At 45.0% G+C, this 21,919-nt stretch overlaps 1 protein-coding gene across 1 annotated transcript in view; it reads right to left on the minus strand.

Annotated features, from left to right (window-relative positions):
• The window catches only part of LOC149359632 (hepatocyte growth factor receptor-like), a 34,416-nt gene extending 13,717 nt beyond the window's left edge, over positions 1–20,699 (minus strand). Inside the window, exons 1-10 of the mRNA XM_089571786.1 lie at positions 20,600–20,699; positions 14,996–15,196; positions 13,694–13,867; positions 10,126–10,274; positions 9,389–9,536; positions 7,240–7,376; positions 5,432–5,623; positions 3,556–3,664; positions 2,465–2,725; positions 1,252–1,407 (exon numbers count right to left, since the gene is read on the minus strand). Coding sequence (XP_089427912.1) covers positions 1,252–1,407; positions 2,465–2,725; positions 3,556–3,664; positions 5,432–5,623; positions 7,240–7,376; positions 9,389–9,536; positions 10,126–10,274; positions 13,694–13,867; positions 14,996–15,154 — 1,485 coding nt within the window. The 5' untranslated portion in view covers positions 15,155–15,196; positions 20,600–20,699. The remainder of the gene's footprint in view (positions 1–1,251; positions 1,408–2,464; positions 2,726–3,555; positions 3,665–5,431; positions 5,624–7,239; positions 7,377–9,388; positions 9,537–10,125; positions 10,275–13,693; positions 13,868–14,995; positions 15,197–20,599) is intronic.
• Between the last annotated feature and the right edge of the window lie 1,220 nt (positions 20,700–21,919).

Genomic DNA, 21,919 nt, shown 5'->3' on the forward strand with positions numbered 1-21,919 from the left:
CGGGCTGATCCAAACATACCTCCTGTTCATTCGTAATAAATGTTTTCACCACCACCACCATCAAATAAGCACGTAATGCCGTGCGAAGAACCATACTTAAGCGAAAGCCTTTAATGGTTCAAACTGTCGGCCAAAATTCTCTCACACTATAGCTGTCCACCAAACGGATGACGGGTGTCCACCGAGATATCTGAGACAGTTACTGCGACATTTCCTTTCCTCAAATGCAATTTTCATTTTCTTCATTACGGCACCTCTTTCTCTTTCGTCTTTCAATCCAACTTCCTCCCTTTCTTTACAGTGCGGTGAGGGTGTCCAACAAGATGATGGAGAATTATTGCGCCATTTCTTTCCTCAGGAATGCGTTGAGTTCAAAGGCGTTTCCAATGGGCAAGGCATCGCGCCGCACGGGCGATGACGATCCGTAGACTCCCTGGCAGCGCTACAACGTGGTGTCGCGTTCCACTCCTAAATGCTAAGCTGTAGCGTCAGTAACTAGTAATGAGTCATTAACTAGTAATTAGACATTGAATAGGTGTGACGTTATTCAGTGGTGACGTCACCAGTGCAGCAGAGGCAGTTAAAGTGGTGCGGAAAACGCTTTGGCCTCCACTCGCTTTAGACAGTCAGTGTCCGCTTAATTTTTATGCACACTCTGTATTCTTAAATGACCGATTCGACGATGCGCATAATGATCTATTCTAACTTAATGTGTCACATGCTAAGTATTTGGATATCACCTGGACTGATATAGCCTCGTGCTTCTTGACATCTCTTCCGTATTATCGTTTCAAGGTTATGTTTCTTTCTCTTGACCTCCATAGACAATATACGAGTACTATTCGAGATTATTTCACGTTAACGCCTAGCACCCACTTATAACACAGGCTTCAATAGCAACAATTCTTGCTAGCAACATAGTTATTTATGTTGGTTTGGTTTGGTTGGTTTATAGGGGTTTAACGTCCCAAAGAAGCTCAGGCTATGAGGGACGCCGTAATGAAGGGCTCCGGAAATTTCGACCACCTGGGGTTCTTTAAAGTGCACTGATATTGCACAGTACACGGGGCTCTAGAATTTCGCCTTCATCGAAATTTAACCGCCGAGGCCGGGATCGAACCCGCGTCTTTCGGGTCAGCAGCCGAGCGCCATAACCACTGAGCCACCGCGGCGGCTAGTTATTTATGTGTTATAGCGCGAAACAGAACATCACCTTTAGACTAGTCTGCTCAACCTTAGAGTCGTGCTTACCTCAAAAGCATAAGGTGTCGATTCGGAAAGGATATCACTCCTGACCTTGCAGACGACAAGGTGATTACTTATGCTGGTGAGATTACAAGTGTGATTCACGCCCCTGACGCGTACGGAAAGCTGCTCAGTGCTGGTGAGAATTTCAAGGTGCTTTCCCTGAAAAAGAGCCAATAAGACAGTGAAGCAACACACGCGTTAGTAGTACAAAAAAAAAAGGAGGAAAAGCGCACTGAACGTGACCGACATGACAGAGCTTTAGGAGGCAGTAAACTTAAACACTAGCAAGAAATTAATGGATAGCACGAAATATTTACAAGACCGGCGTACCATTTTCGCAGCAAAGTGAACTTTGGCAAGTCGTGAATTTCTGTGATGGTGCGATACTAGTAGCGATTAAACAGCCGAAACCCTGTCTTATCGCCGCGAATTCACCGGAAAATATTTTACTACGTTGCTCAGTTTCCTTTGAATGCCGCGTTTCCATCAATATCATCGGTGACACGTAAAAGATGCAATAAAAAGTATCATTCCATAAAGCGGACGCACACCTCATCAAAGACGATAGAGCGGGCAGGCCTATCGAAAGAAAACCAGCTTTCGCATTCTGTCGATTGATTCTAAAGCGAACCGTCGGCGCTACGGAGGAACGATTCCCAACTTTCAGAGGAACTTTGAAGGCCGTATGTCACGTGAGTGATGTCGTGCATGTAGAACCACGCAACGAAAGAACAGTCCTGTGACGCGTTCTGTCGCGGGCTCTAGCCTTGCAACCCGTTGACTTGGCCGTAAAGATAAAACCCCGTTCCTTCACTCCATATGCGTTTAATATATTTGTTCTCTCTCTCTCTGTCACCCGAATAGCCGCTCGCCGAATGAGAAAATCAAACGTCTCATTTACTATGGTACTATGGCCATCAGTGAAGTTCTGTGTGCACTGTCACTGCATAGATTAGAGAAATATGAGGCGCACCCGACCTACCACCTCTTAACTTGTTCTCGCTGTCAAGTCACCATTGACGGTCAGTTTTGTAAGCTTGCTGAAAGGATCCCCACTCCCAAATCAAAACAAAAAAATGAAAGCGAATCGGGCAGCTCTCGTGCAGCGGTCATCAGTGCAAATAAGACCAGCTTATATCAGTTTTGGACGCAGTACTGGCGCCGCATTCGCGAAATGAAAGATGGTAGAGGCAAAGCGGATAATCTGCGCCCGTACCGTGATTACCACTGAAGGATCGTTGGCGTCAACGCTCTGCACTCTTTCAGGAAGCGAGTCGAACTCAGGCGGGGGCTGATAGACGAAACTGAAGTGTCTCCTCTCACCGGAAGGCAGCTGCAGCCCGTCCATATGAAAGCTGATCTGGGCCTCAATGTCTGAATCAACCGCCTCCAACCCGCTATTGCGAAACCAGGAGAACTTCGTCAGTGGTGTTCCAGGGCACATCATCTTCTGGCCGTTTTCCATCGGTTGGCATTCCTACACGGTAAAAGCGGCGAGCGTGACATTCTAATGGACTGCTTGAGCACATAAACAATGTAACGATAAATGATGCCAGAAAACCCACTTGTTAAACAAAGGTCACTTTGAAGAACCACATTCATTTCTGCGAATTATGATGGTAATCGCGGTGGCTATGATACCACCTCGCACATGGCAGGGTACGAATGCGTTTTGAAACGTTCACTACTCTCGTTAATTAGGGCTGGTTACGACTGCATTACGCCTGATTCTAATGAGTGGACATAATAACGCACAAAAACATATGATGATAGAGCTGCCTTTGTAAAACAATAAACACTGACACTGCTTGCTTACATTTTTCTTGCGGGTCACTTCGCGGCTTCAACTACACGCACATTACGACACAACGTCCTTGCGGCCAAAGCGAACTTATGTGGAGGTGTGCAACAGAAACCTACATAGGAGTTGGCCAAATGTTTAGGGGAATCCCCCAAGGTGGAGTAGATTTGTAATAAGGGAGTAATTACTCATTGACGTCCACCCGAGCGCAGCCATACGGCTACAAAGGAAAGCTACACAGCTTTCTCAGAAACTTCGTAGTTGAAGAAAAATTCGTCCTGGTCCGGGGTTCGAACCCGGGACCACCGGGTTCGAACTGCGAACTACGAAGTTTCTGAGAAAGCTGTATAGCTTTCCTTTGTAGCCGTATGGCTGCGCTCGGGTGGCCGTCAATGAGTAATTACTCCCTTACTACATAGGAGTTCACGGAACTAACTGTTATTACAACTTACATTTATTCCAAACTTCAATAGGAGTTTTCCTCGCCCGCTGTAATTGACCCTTACCTCCTTTTTATCTTCGTTCGTCTGGTTGGGAAAAGTCACTCGGGTAACCATAGTCGGCTTGTCGACGCTGTCCAGATGGGTGCCCATAACAGCAACAGTGAAGTTTCCGCTGCAATTCCAGGAACGTCTCAGCATCATCATCATTACCATCCTGACTACAAACACTGCAGAGCAAATGCCTCTCTCATGTCTCAACACGCGGTAAAAGCTGTGGGGTGTTCATTTTAAATGAGTACCCACTGGAAGACGGCACCTCCCACGCCACTCAAGCACCGGTTTGTCGAAAGCGCGCTAAAAACAAGCTTTTGTGCTACCGGCTTAGTACAAGTGGTCCCCCCGAATGAAATTCGAGCTCGAACAAGTGTCCAAGCATAGGTCACCTGCTTGGAAATTTCTCGCCCATTCGCATGGCCGTTGTTTTGCGCCATATTCAAGGAAATGTTTTTTTTTTCTTTTTCAGTTGCTTCTGAGAGTTCAGCTACCGGCTTTGCTATTTCCACAATTTGTTCTGTCCTTCTTTTGCAGCAGCATTACCCTGTTACTGCTAGCGCGTCGTTTCTACAATAAATGTGACGTTGGGTCATTCTATGTTGCACACGCTTTGCCGTTTCTGTTTTTCCAGCGCCGAAAAGAAAAAATAGTAAAGCGCAGGGATGGCTTCAGGCATGGACAATTAGTTTAAAAATTATTACAAAAAAAAAGAGAAAGATTTTTGTCACGCAGGAAAACGCAAAGCTATCTAAAAGCTAAGGCGAAAAGGCGACAGCTAGCAACTGCAGTGATTACGCTAGAGAGGAGGCAGGTGTGCATGCAGATTATTGATTTGATTTGATTTATGGGGTTCAACGTCCCAAAGCGACTCAGGCTATGAGAGACGCCGTAGTGGAGGGCTCCGGAAATTTCAACCACCTGGGGTTCTTTCACGTGCACTGACATCGCACAGTACACGGGCCTCTAGAATTTCTCCTCCAAAGAAATTCCAGCCGCGCGGCAGCGATCGAACCCGCGTCTTTTGGGTCAGCAGCCGAGCACCATAACCACTGAGCCACCGCGGCGGCCGCATGCAGATGAGTTTGCTGCGTTACGGGTGTGCTAGAAGCTCGCCTTTATCAATTCACTTAGCTTCAATGGTTGTCTTACTTGTACCGGTAATACTTCCGTCCTGATAACTAACATTTATCAAAGCCCCCTCCAAAACAGCGCGAGATGATCACATTGTTATGGTAATCAAATTTCCATCTAATTAACTTCATGGCGAGCGAACCCCTCGAATGCAGCCATTTGATACTTTGGATGGCATAATGAAGAGCTAGAAATTATTTTTATTGATTCTCGAGTTCCGAAATTTCATATTATTGTAGTGTTTTTGTCTTTCAGTGCCACAAAAATACTTCTTTCGTGGTGCCATTAGATCCCGCGACGTCGTTTTCTGGAGCAGGACAGACGAACCAACGCAGCGCCGCTGCCGAACCGTACTTATTTATCTGCGCCGCCGTTTTGATTATTGTGACACACTCTCGCGCGATACGAGGAGCGGTATTGGGATGGGCCTCGTTCAGGAGCCAAAAGGCGACGCACGTCGGGAGCTGTATGATACAGATATATTGTGTCGGCTTGTCACTGCCCTTTAGACAAGGATAAAGGAAATGTTTGGAGTGAGGCCTCTCTATCAGAGAAGTGCGTCAAAAGAACTGGATTTAAATAAGAATCTGGAGTTGACAACTTTCAAAAAGTATCAGCGAGATCGATTTCGGACCTTTCTTTTCGCTGTGTAACGTTTTCTCTTGCAAAAAAAAAAAAAAGATCTTGTGAACCGCGTTTCAAAGTTCTTATTCTTTTTACTTGATTGAACATAGGTAGACACAGTGGCACTTGCCTGAAGGTTGCCCTTTGCGGTGTAATGTCGGCGACGACGGGATCTGGCTTGAAGGTGAATTTGGAGTTTCGGTAGTTTCCCGGGGCGAAAGGAACCTTGATGCCATCTATCGTGAAATTAAGTTCCTTCTCCTGGTCCACTTCATCAACAGCCACAGCTTCCAGTGAACACTCCACACGTGTGGAGTTTCGCCTGTCACAAGGATGCCAATCCTTATTCACGGGAACATTTAGTGAGCACAGAACTCTAAGCAAGCCACAATAACCTTGAAGCTTAAGGAGACCTAGAGATTTAAGCTTAAAAGCTTAAGACCTACAAGTTTAAGGAGATCTACAGGCGCGCCACTTGGCTGAATCCATGATCCCTCTACCGTGAGTAAGGATACAATTAAGGTTCCGAGCTTCAGTTTCAGTCCTAATTTCATGTGGATTACGCTCCGTGTAGCTTTAATAGTGGCGGCCTTAGCAGCATCCGGTGTTCTTCGCTGGCCATCGTGCGCACAGCCCAGCTAGGAACTAGTGTACTTACGCCAAACAGCCATCTTGACGCAAAGAAATGAACGCTTCTAAAAAATATGCATGCCCAGATAAAGGCACCTGATGCAGACACTCATACACCTCGTACAGTTACGAAGGCATCTTTGTACAAGACGCTGGCCATATTGGTTCTGGGCAGCCTGTCAGAACTGTACACGCCAGCGAGTTTGTTGCAACATCAGAATGTAATGCGCTTGTGGCATCACTGAAACCTGTAAGAGCACTGGCGATGCTCAAACACCCGCTGTTGCAACATTCCCTTTCTGCATTGTTTGCAATGTTGCAATGTTTCTGCAATGTTGTGGAGTAGCAGGCCAGGGCTATGTCACCACCGGCCGACCTCTCCACCTTTTCCTCATTAAAATTCCTTTCTCTCTCTCTTTCTGTAATGAATAAACGGACTCTTTGCAAGAGTTCTCTACAAGTCATCCGTTCGAGTTGTACTTGTTTACCTTCTTTTAATTAGGTTAACGGCTAAGTTAACGAATGCCTGCCGCTTTACCTCGGCATTATTACAATGTAAACGGCCTTATACTGTACGCGAAAAGCAAACATTGCAATACGTTGTTCATATTCCATCCTTGAACGCTCTAGCTACACATTAGACAAGTACTGACGCCTACCTAAAACAAATTCTGGCATCTTATGAGCTGTAGTCTATGCCCGTGCCGTTAATATCACGTATGTATTCATTTTCTTCCGCATTTTCTTATGACTTTTTCCTATCTCTTCAACTTATTCGCGGCTGTTTGATTTGTACACGTTTGGCATTTGTATCAATTGCTGTATGTAGCGAAACAAAAAAAACAATTGTCTTTCGTATTTTATTTGCGTGCTGCAGTCGGCATAAAGTGCAGGCGGTGAGGTTTTTCCAACCTGCGCTTTTAGTCTCCTCCATAATCTCGACGAAATAAAATGTGTTCGTATTCGTGAAGTACTTTTGCTAAATGTTATTATATTATTATAAGGGTTATTATATTAACCCTTTTACACCTACAAATTTCGATGTAATACTGAGTGTCCACTGGTAACAGCATATTCTCACAGCCTTCTTTGAATACGCACTATGAGGAGCAGTTGAAGAAGCATTTGAAAGGGCACGCGGTTCTTCCGGCGGCAGACAGCCAAGGTGACCTCCTAGCCATCCTTTACTGAATACCTTTAGCATACCCTGAACACGGCGCAACATTAAAACGGGCTACGGTGATTTGCGTGCAATATTGGAATAACTATTCTGTACTGGAACGGGAAGAAAGATAACTGTTTAGTTACCTTTGTATGCGGCATGAAGCTTCGCCGATTTTCACTGTCGGTTGGATCCCCGCGTCTAGGTTACGGCCTGTAATAGTGAGGACGGTATTCCCAGATACTGGGCCATAACTTGGGGTCAGGTTAGTGTACTTCACGATCTAGGAGAAAAAGAAGAAGTACCATGTATTCTGGAGTTCGGACAGTTGTCAGCACACGGTGAATAGTCCGCAAGGCTCAATTTTGCTTAAGAAAACAAAATTTTCTGCTATAGCTTCCGATGTGGCAATATGTAGTCGACTATGTCCACTTGTACATTGCTGCGACATTCCCGTGAAAGCAATACAGCGGTAAACTTTCTTTTTTTCCTGAAGCGTCGTGTTTTTCTTCTACACGCTTACGCTTCACTACATTCCGGTATATGGGCCGAAACTAAGATCTGCGTGCACTAAAGACAACAGTCGCCAACGGGAACACGCTCATTTTTTGCATTTTAAGTAGGGGTATGCGAATATACGAAATTTTCGAATATATTTCGAATATTGTATTTTTAGTATTCGTATTCGATTCGAAATCCTAGTATTCGTGTCCTTTCGAATATTCGACCCGATGCGAATATTTGTATCTAGCCGAATATTCATTATGAGCACCAGCGGTCATTTCGGTCCGCAAGCCCTATCGACAGAGACATAACATCATGGCGGCGCCCAGAGCTATGAGCATGGATGAAGGAAAACTTTACCTTCCAATTTTTCCTTCGAGGAACGAAATTTTTTCATTCCTCCAAGGGCCAAGCCGTAGCTGACTGCGCTGGTGAGCTTTTTTGCGGCTATACCTGCGAAGCTGCTATAGTCAGAGCTGTGCACGAAGTACCTCGCAATACGTGCCAGGTCAGTGCCAAGTGAGAAGGCATTTTCTGTGGCTGGAGGAGTCGTTTCAGCTAGAAGGGAACTATTTCTGCCTGACCACGTGAAGCAGCTGGTTTTCCTTCATGATAACCATTTATGTTCATCCCAGCAACGAGCTTTTGTGCTGATGTCAAGCTAGCCCTAATCAATGCTGTGTACTAGCCATCCTCTCTGATATTTTCAGTCTTCTAAGAATAATGTTCGAGACTTTGATACTTTTTGTGCAGCCACACACACCTTTTTTGTTCATTTAATCATCGATAGTTGGACTGTGATGTTCTTGGGTGCTCAAATAAGTGGTTAAATGCGCATGTCCTTGATTATTCAATATTCGATTCAATATCCGGAATAAAGTATTCGTATACAAAAAATTTGATATTCGCACACCCCTAATTTTAAGGTAAAGTCGAGCGGACAACTTTCTTCGAAATCAAAGCCACTCACCTCCGTAAGCACAAAGGGAGCACAGTAAAGATTTTGCCGCTCAAAAAGAATACATGCTTATAGAATCCTACAGCATGGGAGATGCATTATGGGAAACCTTGAAAACAGAAATACTATACTGTATTCCGCACCTGTAGATAAACCTCCAGATAAAAATCTGGTATTTCAAACATGCATTGCCGGCGGATTGTATTCCAAAAATCACACAAAATATCTCCAATGAATGTGCAGCTCAGTGGAATGAGCGAAAAATGACTAATAATGCGCAACTTCATGTATGACAACGAGTCGCCAATGCTTGACAACACTGGCGTAATAACAAAACCGGTAATCGTCAGTTTGTGTAAAATCGAAGCTGAAAATAAAACATAATGCAGACAGAGAAGAACTGGAATGAAATTTCATAAGGCCTTTGTGTTGGGGCCCATTTATGGCGGTCAGCCCAGCCTGGACCTGCGTCCAAGTGCTCATGGAAACAACGTTTTTGCCACAGGTGTTAATACCCGCTTTTTCTTCGTATCTACTTAGTGTCAACCACAGTGAATGGATGTTGTTGCGAAAGTTGCCAAGGTTAAGTTTTGCTTGTTAGTTGCTTGTGTACACTGTGGCTTGAACTTCCGAGGATAAAGTATCAAGGACCACAAAAAATGGAAGCTTAGGTTGGACGAAATGTAACATGCTCTTCTACTTTCAAAATACGTATCCACCGTAGGGCTATAGCTTTTTCATCGTACGAGGCGCGAATGCAAAGGGACGTTAGATAATCGAGCAGTCATAGCAGTTGCGGAAAGAGAAAGAGTTAAATGGTTGCCTCCGCTTACCTTGTATTCGAAGCCGGAAGTTTTGACGTACTTGTCCAGAACGTCATAATTTTTGTCCTTGCTCCTGTGCGTGTCGTTTACCGTTATAACTATGTCGACTTTCAACTCATCGGCTTTCTTTGTCCAGGGACTGGTATTGCACACAACTCTGAAAGTGGAATACAAAACAATTTTCCTGCTTTCTTGTTGAAACAAAAAAATTACGAAGGGCGCTTGCTACTACTACTTGCTTTCAATGGGAAAGCATTGTTTTTATTTTTATTTCTCTTTCATTTTTATTTATTTCTCAATTCTGAACTCTTTCTTTTTTTTGAAATGACACACATCTACTCGCGACACTGCTCCAGCGCAGGCGGGCAGTGATTGTCACGCGGTATGGCGCCAGGAAGGGTTGCGATTTGATGGACACGCTAAGCGCTCCCCGCAAGCCCACAGTTTTCGAATGGTGCGAGAAACGGCCCGAATACGTTGAGCCACAGTGGCGAGGATAATCGCGTTTCCCGAATTCTAAAAAGCGATATAGCTATTACTTAATGCCGGCTACAACACACCTATCTGTAACAGTTAAAAAGCTATTAGATTTTAGTCAATCACCTTACTAGTTAACAAAGTTTGCCTACTTTTTGAAGTCACCCAAAACTGGTATCACTGCACCGCAAAAACAACTCTCTTCACCTCAAACACCCAATTTTATAAATTAGTGGCGGGATTCTCCGAACAACCTGGTATATTCTCACCTGTTGGAAGTGTGTTGTACGACATCACATATGTTTGTGCCAACGAGGATCTCAATGCTGCTGTTTTGCTTGTCGCCCGGTGTTCCTAAGTTCTCGCCCTCTATTATTATAGGGGTGCCGCCGTTTGTGAAGCCGCTCTCTGGGCGCACCTGAAACGATCACATTCAGTACTAGGACTAGGCCTCTCTTTTGATATCGCAAAAGTAGCGTGCAGGTTCTAAGGCGTTGAAAAGATGGTGTACAGTTCAGCGTAAAAATAAATTCGTGCGTTTCCTGTGCACCGCTACAGAAAATGAGCTTCAAAAATTTATCTCAAAATTTTGGATACTCAACGAGGCATTTTTTCAATACTGTGACCCATCGGTCCCAGATGTCTCAGCTTTGCCAAACCGCACTTTGACACTTGGTTTCGACATCGCCTCGGATCTCCCGCGATAAGTTCTTGTTTCACGCAAGCGATTTATATTCAAGTACGAGCCTCGGCACTGCTGTGAAACCTGACCAGTGGACGATAGGTTTTGCGGAAATAAGCCGATGTGTTGAACAATTAATACTCTCTGTAGAGTTGGTTTCGGACTCAGGCCAAGCCACTCTGTAGGAGCGCAGCAGTTTCTGCATAAGAAACGAAAAAAGCTTAGCCCTAGAAGTACATGAACCTGCTTTCGTTAGAGAAGCCTCCAAGGAGAGTCTAGCACACCTAGGTGCACGAACGACCCGTACTGTGTGTCTACTATAATATTTCAAGCGCTGTTTGCGCTAAGCTTCTGGCTGAAAGGTTTGGATAAAGAAGAGGCTAAAGGAATGATAGGCAAGGAGGGTAACCAGAAAATGTGCGAATGGCTGTCAGATACGTAGTTTGCCGAGAGTTTAACTTAGACATAGGCTATCACTACGGGTTTAAGTGCCAAATTCCTACCCGAAAAAAAAAAACTTGCATTCCAAGTAAGGTAGATCTGCTGAACGGTTTTATTGGCGACATACCCGAAGCAAAGAGACCATTAGACCTTCTCTGCTGATAGGAAACAGGCTTCTTTGTGTGAACACAACACATTTCCGGAAGACTGTGCAAGACAAGCTGCATAGATGAAATACGGAAATTTAGTTTTGCCGCTGTTTCATAATAGTAGAAGAAGCAGTTAAGTGCAGAAACATTTTCAAATTATTTTGAGACGCCTTGAGGCCCCCTCTACCCTTCAATCGATAATTAAATTATGGCCTGTCAGTCAAGACTTTTCACAGAAAAAAGTCGACCGGGTAGCGGAAACTTGCACGCTTGGCAACATTGTTCATTACTGACGCTAGAAGAGAGGAAGGATGAAAAGTGCACGAAGAACGCGAGAGATGGAGCGCGCGAGAGCGCGCAGCACCCACACGACCTGAAAAAAAAAAAAATGTTGCTGTTGTCGTGGCGGTTCACCTTTGTAGACATTTGACCATAACCTCTGTAGACTATAACCTTCGCAAGGGCAACTGCCCTTCTCCGGCCACTCTTTCAACAACTGGGAATATTATTTGTGTAAGTTGAACACAAACTAATGATAGCACAAGTAATAAATACTATTTAGAAGGAATGATTCGTTGCCTCTTACAGTGTTTAGATCACCGATGAGAAAAACGACAGCCGCTGCTAATAATAGATTTAACCTAACCCCATGCCACAGCATTTATGGTCAAAGGCTGTTAGAATACAATAGTGCCCGGGTAAGGAATCAGGTTCCCGATGACCTCAAAGTCAAAGTTTCCAGCATTATTGAAACGTTTTTTCTTGACTGCCGGAATAGTGGGAGAGAACATGTTTGCACTGGAACCTGTGCATTTGTAAACTCATTTTTGCGCTTTTTTCTTACACTTCTTATTTCTGCGCTACATTTCTGCATTTGTCACATTTACAATGCCATGAATAATGTGTTTAGCGTCTTTTTGTATTTCTTGTATGAATGTCTGCCATTACTTTTGAGATTATCTTGTATTTGGACGCTTAGCTAATCAAATGTGTCCTGGGTCCAATAACGTTTGTGCGTAACGACCCCGCAAAAAAAAAAACGAAAAAATGTATGGTGCAAAAGTTCGAAAGACCTCTTCTTCCTCCACACTACCCCTTCTTTCACCTTCCGTAATATATTGGCATAGAGTTTCTTACTATTACCTAGAGGGAAAGCTGGCGACGCTGCACTTCAGCCACCATGGACGCTCAAAGTATCATGGGGCGGTGAGCTACTTGTTGCGGGACGGTCGTAATTTTTCGAGAACACGGAGTGGCACTACTAAGATGTTTCATTCCAAAAACGCTGTTCGTGTGTGCGCAGACGACTTTCGCGCGAACGCAATGAGCAGAAACCATGGTAGTGAAAACGCGACGACACACGACTCCAATAAAAGGTTTCACTTTTCTGAAATGCCATTAAAAACCTCTTATACTGTTTACGCAGCAACATGTTTTTAAACATATTTACTTTTAAAAGTGCGCCTGTTAATTACGAAATTAGTTTTTGTAGTGTTCATTAATTGGCCAATAGGAGAGCTAGCCATCCCTTATTTTGGGCGAACTTTGCACTTAAATGCTTTTCTGCTCATTTGTTGCAATCATTAGACAGGATATTGAACGTTAGGACATTCTTGATTATCGAATAGCGTTTATTTTTGCATTATTTTTTGGCCAAAAGTTGAAGTTCTGCAGTCGGTAGCTCAGCGCCCCATGATGCTTTGAGCGCCCATGGTGGCTGAAGTGGTCTCGAGGGATCTCCATGCAAACTCCCATAGACGGGCTGCCAGCTTTCCCTCTAGGTAATAGTAAGGAACTCTATGTATATTGGCGAGAACTGAGAAATCGTGCTCTTCCGTTTAAAAAATGCTGACATGTTGACTTCTGCTGTTGTTTGCGTCTGGCAGTGCAGGTAGGTCAATTTCATTATTATTTATTTTTAGGCAGCCAAACCTAATATATGCCATTTTCGGCTACATCCTACTTCCAAGCAACGTAACTTCTGCAGCATAAACATGTAGCTTTGCAATGCTCCTGACGCACAAAATGTTTTGACAGTGCCAATCGTGAAAGAGCGACGAGTACGAGAACCATTTTTTTTTTCGAAGCACAACAACCACTGGCAAACAATGGGTGTCTATTACTGAAAACTCCGCGTCCATATTTCCTGGCAATGAGGTCCAGCATCATCACTCCTGTCAGAATATTTTAACTCTCTACTGATATAGTCTCAGATCGTTTACGTATTTTGACATTGTTCTGACATCATCTGATCACCTCTATGCATTTTTTTGTTGCAAATAAGCCTGCCAATTGTGTTTATGGCCACAGCACACTGTCATTCTTAGCTCTATGAACATGCGCGGTTGCTGTTACATCCTAACAAAAACTAAAGAAACTCACACGCGTTAGCCAAAACTAACCCAGAAACGGCCTTTTACTCAGTAAGTGCAAATCTCCTCTGCATTATAGTGGCCTAGCCTGCAAGCTGATATGCACGAGCAACCTTCCGATAAAAGAAAAAGAAAATATCGAATTATTCAAAGCGAGTGTGAAGGAAACGAAGCAAAGGTAAAGGGCACTCACACGGTCAATGTGTATGGGGCAGCGATCGAGAGAAAAATTTTTGTTCTCCGGACATTCGTCGAAACGGGAGCAGCCATCTCCGCACCAGCCGCACTCAACCGGGCTCTCTCGTCTTTGGAGACATTGTGAGCACCGTTTATATACGCTGCACGAGCCAACCGGATCCTGCACAACCTGTTCAGAATGAGAGCAAGCGGTAACGTCAGATATTGTCACGATGATAAAGCATCAGTTTTTCCCATCCCATCATCATACAGCGTGGAGGAAGCAAAGCTAAGAAGAGGCCCTCGCTATCCGAGCTCCACGCCAAAAAGCGTGCCGGAAGTCATGTGCTTTCGCAAGGAACACTGGGAGTCTGTGGCAGACGGCGCATCTAATAGTAACGCTTTGCGCTGCTGCCTCGCCTGCTGCATTTCTTGCTGCGCATGCGCAAACGCGCTGAGACAGCGGCCTAATAGCAGGTGGGAGGGGGGGGGGGGGGGGGGGGGGAGTGCAGGGGAAGCGGCTCCAAAAAATGTGACGCAACCGCCTCTCCTGAGTTCTTTCCTTCCTCCGTGTAATGCAGATTTCTTCCTCCTCTCGATGGTGCTACCGTCTTCGCAGCTGCAGGAACGTGTTTTCCGCAGCATTTGCAACGCTCCTAATACTGGGCTACACAACTGATAGAACTTTATTTTCCACCAAGCATTGTTGCAGGTATCCCCAAGGTTTTCAGAAACTTGATTGTTGAATATGGAACACTTTTAAGCGCTCTTATAGGTACCGGTGAACACGGCATCATTAGAGTGTTTCTTTGTAAATCAATGAAAATGTTGCATGCGTTGTCCCTCGCCTGTAAATTGCATTGACTGAAACAGTAAACTAATGTGTTCATTTGTTGTCACGTTTTAAATTGACAAGAGGCGTCGCCACTTTTGTGGAAGGCTTCGGCAATTTGCTCGCGCGAACGTTATGCAGAACCAGTTCACTCTCATGTGTTTCCCATGATTGAAAAATTACATAAAATGTCAACTGTTCCTGTTTTTTTTTTCAAAGATGTTTAATGTGTTCAGTTGGTGTATCAAACAGTGTGATGGCCTAGAGCTGCAGAAGAACTCGGTTGTAGTTGTCCGTTGTCGTCCTATAAGAGTTGTAGTCACATGAAAAGGGGTAGGGTGGGCATAACACACTCATTTTCGGATCCTGTTTTCTGAACAGCCCTGACCGACAAATCGTCCGGCGATAGCATATATAGCGCGTTTTTCCCCAAGCGACGAGAACACTACCATTAGAGGGAGTATTAAGGTAGATCACATTTTTTACCAGCCCTTCAGTAGGTTCCAAGGCTTTGATCCAAAAGCCGGCTTGAAAACATGCTGCCGTTAAGAGAGTCAGGACTTGCAACAGTGTTGCTCGTAGATACATCTTGCTGAGTTGGCGCTGATTCTGATAGCCGTCAATAGTCTTCCACTTTCGCAGCATGTCATAATACCCTGATTATGACCGCAGAAGCTGTGACAGACCCTATAAGAAAAGACATGGAAAATAAATCATCAGTGACATGGTAAGAAGGGCATTGCACACTGTTTTGTTTAGACTCATCCTCATTCCAAACATGTACAACCGCTTAACATCGCCTTAGTATAGGGTGCCCGTGAGCTCATCATACTCCCATTCTTGTCGTTGCTTCAGTCAGCATTCTGCAGTTGCCCACACACTTGTTTATAGAGCTCGAGCGGTGCGCGCTGTCTTGCGTTTATTGCAATCGCCGCTGCTAGGCGGGCCCTACAGCTTTTAAAGATGATAGGAGATAGGCATGACCCACGGGAATGTGCGCGCGCGATAAGGTCATGTTCCGAGCCCTAGGCCACTCGTAAACGACACAAATTTACTGTTCGAGCGCTCTAGATAGGTACGTAGACGACTGTACAGTAGCCCACAGGAGTTTCTGCGCCATAGCTGTGAACTAATAACATGCAGCCAGTAAATATTGACTACGCAGAGCTACTGTACTTAGCAGTGGATGATTTCCCATTAAACAAGAGATTTTGATAGCCGGCAGTGTGTACATATGGGTCGATTTCAAGGTTTCGGAAACTAACACCGCGATAAAAAAAATTCAGAGGGCGGGGGGGGGGGGGGGGGGGGGGGGGCACTTTGTTGGCCTAAAGTGCGGTGAGGCGAAAGCCTTTAGCGCAGTGTTGCTGCTTGTGTCACTGATGTGTGGTTAAGATGTTAATTAAGTACACAATTGTTTGTGAATCTTAAATGCTGGAGACACTGGAGGGCCTTTGGGAGGCATCCGTCTGATTTGACGCCTTTCTGCAATCACTCGCCAGCGTCCTAGATAAGAACTACATAAGGGTTGGCAGGAAGTAGCGTAGCCATTAGCACGCTCGTCTGCTGAACGGAAGGGTGGTGGTACGAATCCCATCGTGCACAATGATTTTTTTTCTGGTCTCACTCGAAAAAGGGTGAAACCACTGCTGACAACCTCCTGTTGACAACCTTCTGTCGACAACGATGAGGCAATAAAGACTTTCGCCTTAAAACTCGGAGCACCCATGACCATGACAGCACAGCAGAAACTATCGGAGAGAAGGTGCCTGCAGACCAAACATCCTCCAATGACCGCACGCGAACAGCTCCTGCTGTCTTACACATCCATGCAGTCATCTGGGGGGACCATATGAATCACCACTGTATAACCGTGCAAAACCATGGACTAACAATAAAACGCTTCGAATTCTGATTGCTGAATCGTAAGGCTTTGAACACTTCACTGACAAATGCAAAACGACATTCGTCGTTCTTAAAAAGGCTATGCGCACAACCGGGCAAGCACGTATGCACGCGTGCATTCACAAACACACAGTCAGTAAATATAGTCACTCTGGCATGGCTTTAAGTAACAAAATGTCCAAGCTCAAAAGGCCGCGGAGCTAAGCATAGGAGTATGTTATCATCATCGGCAATAAGCCTGTTCCATGTGAACATGCTGGCCACATAAGCTCAAGTTTTTTATCCTCTCCCGAGCTAGAATTCACTGGCTTTGCGTCTATTACTTCCATGGCGAGTCTTCCTCGAGGTTTCCTTTCTCGAGGGTTCCAATTGAACTGGTCAGCATATTAACAGCCATACTTTGTTCCCGTTTGAGCATCCGCTACGCACACGATGCAAGGTAGATATAATATGGTAACGAAGGCTCCATACACGCCAATTGGTCCAAAAATGGCGGCTCATGGGCACCCCAGCACCCCTGGATTTTGAGGGGCACACGAGTGCGTGACGTTTAATGACATCACACCTACGTATGCTTTTGGCGCGAATTATAAACCAGTCTTTTCGTAGACCCCCCATTTTCGAGGCCACGTCTCTTGGCGGTTGTTGCCTTTCAACGCGCGCCGACATTCGCCGGTCAAATGTGCCCGAGTTCCCTGCTAGTCATGTGCTTATTTATGAGCAATTGGAAACCCAATGAAAGTGGCTCGCAAAGAAGGCCGCGTAGAAAGGCAGCAACCCTTCCAGACACAGGCTAAGCATGCATAAATCGCAGCGCAAATACTGGTGCAAGTACCCTTACAAATACTTGGTCTTTGAGTATAGCAAGGTATGATCCACAAAGTACTTGCTCATCTGCACAGTTCCCAACAGAGTGTACGGCAAGTATTGTTTTTATATTGTTGGTTTGTTGCAACAACCAAACAAATAGTGATAAAGCACATCAACAAAAAACGCATGTCACATGCAGCACTAAAAGTAGCACTGTTTAAACTCGCTAATCATGTCAATGGTCGCAGTGCAGACAAGGTAGGTGCACACAGAAAGTGCTTCAAATGTTGCCAGATTGAAAATTTCAATCACCGGGAACATGCTATGACCACTTCAAGTGAGGCGAAAATGACACCAAATAGGCGCACCAAGATACACATGGGGCATAGAGCACTGGGACTACACTTCACATTTCATTTCTTTAACTGAAAGAATATAACAGCTATGTTTACTCCTGCATGACAATATTACACAAGTTTTAGCATCAATAAACCTGTTCAACGCTAGAGCATTACACCATACATAGGGCCTGCGGACTACCTCGAGACCTGCTTCTTATCGCTAACCGTAGTAATTTGAAGCAGTTCCAATCAAACTAATGCATACATGAAGTGCTGTTGACAGTGAAGTGCAAGGACATTCACATGGCTGTACAGGATGTAATCATTGTACTTTACGTTACAACACAGCCAGATAAAGCTCAAGCGCTGTTCTGTGTGTTTTATACTGTAACCTCGCTGTGCTCCGAAAGATCGTGTTAAAAACTAAAGAGATGCAGCAAGCCTGCGTAAAGATTGCTTTGTAGGTGGTGCTGAGTGGTAGTTATGATGACATGGTTGAGTTCATAATACGGGCAAGCGCGGCACGGCAGTAGGCAGGAAGGAGTAAAGATTAACCTTAACATCACGGAAACCAGTTGAATCCATTGCCTAGAGGGTGTCCTTTGAATGCCATTCGCTTTATCGAAATGGTGTTTTATCCGACAACATTGCATAAGGACATGCTCCGCCGCGGTGGCTCACGGGTTACGGCGCTCGGCTGCTGACCCGAAAGGCGCGGGTTCGATCCCGGTCGCGGCGGCCGAATTAGGATGCAGGCGAAATTCAAGACGCCCGTGTGCTTTGCGATGTCAGTGCACGTTAAAAAACACTGGATGGTAGAAATTTCCGGAGCCCTTCACTACGGCGTCCCACATAGCCTGAGTTGCTTTTGGACGTTGAACCCCAATAGCCAAACCAATAACCAAAACAGTGCATAAGGACATGCAATCCAAATGCATTCCATAAAAGTACCCTAAAAGAGTGACATAGTGCAATGAAAGATTTGGCATTGTGAAACCACTCCTTCTGAGCGACAATGTCACGTCCTAGAAAAGCAAAATACACAAGAAAAAAAGGAATAGATTATGAGCAGCCTTTGAATAAAAAAAAAACAATTTGGAGCCTATACAAGCCCTTACACCGGCCTTAATAGATATGTTGCACACACATTTCAAAACAGCTTGCAACTCCACAAAACATTCCGCCGACAGCTTGGGAATTGCACCCTTTTTCAAGCTTAGCCTCAATGCTTCCTATGTATCTTTCCGTTTAGAAGTTGCACTGCAGATTCCGAGATTTTTCCTGCGTGCAAGCCAATACAGCCTCGCCCTGACGAACAGGGCAAACAAACCATTATAAACTTCATCACCACATACAGCCAGTAAAAAATGTAAAAATTCGTTGACAGAAGTTTCATTTCAAGATTGGCATATTGCTCGATAAAAAAAATATACGGCCAGTCCTTCCTCGAGTAGGCACAGCATCGTGACACAGCCATCCTGGCCGCACATACGCGGACGGTTCGAAGGTATCGCAGCTAGCACGGCGTCTTCTCCAGGCTGAGGTTGTGGCAGAACTGCACCCACGTTTCGCACCTGGGCAGGATGCAGCGTGCACCTTATACAACTACACCGAAATAAATACGATATACTCCAAACGTCAATATGCTATGATTCCTTTCGCCTAAATGCAGTACATTACATTTTAACTGTGGCAGCAAATGCTCGCTCCAATCCTCCGCGCCTCAAAGTGCCGTTACACTCGCCATGATACCAGCTGGCTAGCTGCTTTTGTATGCTCAGAGTGAGAAGAGCTAAGCAGAGAAATGAGTTTAAAACTACGTTGACGGTCATTTACATGTACAGCGGCAGTAGCTACTGCGGACCGAATTCAGTTAAGGCACCGTCAAGGCGGCGCACACACACGTGTTTGAGTTTCGATACTATCTTTTGCGAGAGGATCCTAAAATTGGCTTCACGGTGTTAGCAAACCCATTAATGTCATGCTCAGATATGTTAGGCAGCAGAGTTGGTTTTAAATTGGCCTTGCGGTCAGTAGAAGACACGTGGGTGCTCCTTAGAGCCCGGTGTCAGGTTAACGTTGGTGACAGTCGGCTGCACGAAGCTAACTATAGATAAGACAAATGGTGGGCCTCTATCGCGCAACCTAAAGGACTACAAGTGCGTGCCCTGCGGTTTACTCAAATATCCCCGATAACATGAAGTGAAGTACGCATGAAACGGATAAAGCTACGAAACAAGGCGCGAAAAGCCAAAAAAAAAACATATCTAGAGCAGACGACAACGGCAAGAGCTCACCTGCGAAAGTCCAGACGGTGTAGTAAAACACCGACGGTACAGTCCACGCTGTCGCAATGTGCCACGGAGCAAATTTTCTTCACGTGCCGCAAGCTCCTCTTGAAATGAAGAGCTTTAGCGCTTCAAACGAAGAGCTCCAAGCGTGACACAACGACCGGAAAAGGTTTCGCACTGGCCGCACACCGAAGGAAACGATAGAACCAATAAAAGTGCTGCAGAGGTGCAGCGGGGTGCAAATCGTACCAAACGGTGACAGAGAAGCGACGAGCAAGGACGAAGAAACTTGTCATAGGGGCTATTTTCAGACCGGCGAACTTAGTTCATACGGTTTCCCAGACGCGCCGTTGCAGACAGCTGGCGATAAGGAATCGCTTCGTAAGCTCCGCTACTGGCCGCGAAACGAAACAAGGCCTGCATAGTCGCGCTGCGAATGCACACACTCATAAACAGGGGGCGAAAAAAAGAGAGTTGCAAAAAAATTACAAAATTCGGCATAATGTTTTGCTAAAATAATTTACCTATTTTATAAAACCTAGCAAAAAATATTAATCTCTTTTTGTGGTTGTATAGCATTTTAAATTGTACTTTTATGCATATTCATACGAGCATTTTGCCCTCCCAGACTCTGGTTGTGCTTCAGTAGCGCTAAACCGTTTTGGGGCCCAGCCTTCGCCACCATTGTAGTACATCCGCCTTGCACGATGTTTACAAGTAATGGTCGTGAGCGTCCTTCTTACCACGCTGTTCCGTCCGCATGTTCAGCAGGCACAGCTCGGCGTACCTAGTGCCGAGCGGCGGATCTTTAGTTCCTCTAGAGCGCCGTCCCTCGTGAGTGACTGAGCGACACATGCAGGTTGCTTTATCTCAGCAGGCTGCCTAGCACGCAGAGAAGATAAAACCCGCGCTTTCTGAAGATTGGCAAATAACGGATAAAGTGGGCGTTCTTTCTCAGAAGGGTTCTGTGTACTAGCAGCCTTTCGAGTACTGCGTTCTAAAAAAGGGATAAGGCTCACGTTTTAGGGCTCTGTTGAGTGGAATGACGCTTCTAACGGGTTTACAGGAATTAAAGTGCAAGTGTTAGCGGGTTGGTTAAGCATTATCAGAAAAGCGCAAAGACGCAGACCGGGAGGGCTTCACCAGTGCCCTGTCTATGTCGTCTCTTCGTGTTCAGGTCTTTGGACTTTTTGGTAATACAGGAACTATAAGTGGGACAGCGTATTATGTGGCGATACAGCTTTGGTTCGACGCAGCAAAGATTTTTATCACTCCGGAATTTTCCAAACGATATCCCTGGAAAAAAATGTGTGTTTAAGACATGCGTCACACGGAGGGCAATGCTTAAATTAAGGGGTGGCAGACTACGAAGTCTATGAAACTCTGTTCGACGTGTAAGTTGTTGGTTAATATCGTAAAGAAATGAGGTTTGTTTCTTGCTTGCTATGTCTTGATACCGCTTCACTTGTTACATTTAGGCTTCCCCAGGGAATTTTTGGTAAGCCTTTTCTGCTAGAATGTTGCAGTGCAATTACTGAGCCAATGAGTAAACTTGAATGCCAATGAAAGTTTCAATCACCTGCCCCCGGTGCCACGAGGCATCTCTTTCCTAAAGGGGGTTTTTCATTTCCCTCCATCATATGCTGTTTTAGTACGCGCAAGAACTGCAACAGCTCAGTTTGTGGAAGTAAATATTAGACAAAGATGAGCCCTGTCTCTCTTGGAAAGCACATTTACTTAATAACCAATTAAGACCGACTAATAACCTTCTTTTTCTTGTTTTGAGGACACAACATTGTGCCACAGAAATGCACATACGTCCCATATGACGAGTCCAATTTGAAAGAAAAACTAAGTACCCACTGTGAAACTATTCTTGCCGAACAAGCCGATAGTAAAACAAAGTAATCACCTCTTACGAAAGTATACTTAATTTCATTTACTTAACCTTTACGAATTTCGCAATATATAGAAGGGTGGGGGGGCAATGACGTCTAAATGAGAGCAACGCATTAAAAGCCTCTAGACACGACAGTTGCACACAAATGAGAAAACCGAAGTGA

This window comes from Amblyomma mixtum, chromosome 2 (genome assembly GCF_055824585.1).
Source record: "Amblyomma mixtum isolate Tamu chromosome 2, ASM5582458v1, whole genome shotgun sequence".
In the NCBI taxonomy this organism is placed as follows: Eukaryota; Metazoa; Arthropoda; class Arachnida; order Ixodida; family Ixodidae; genus Amblyomma; species Amblyomma mixtum.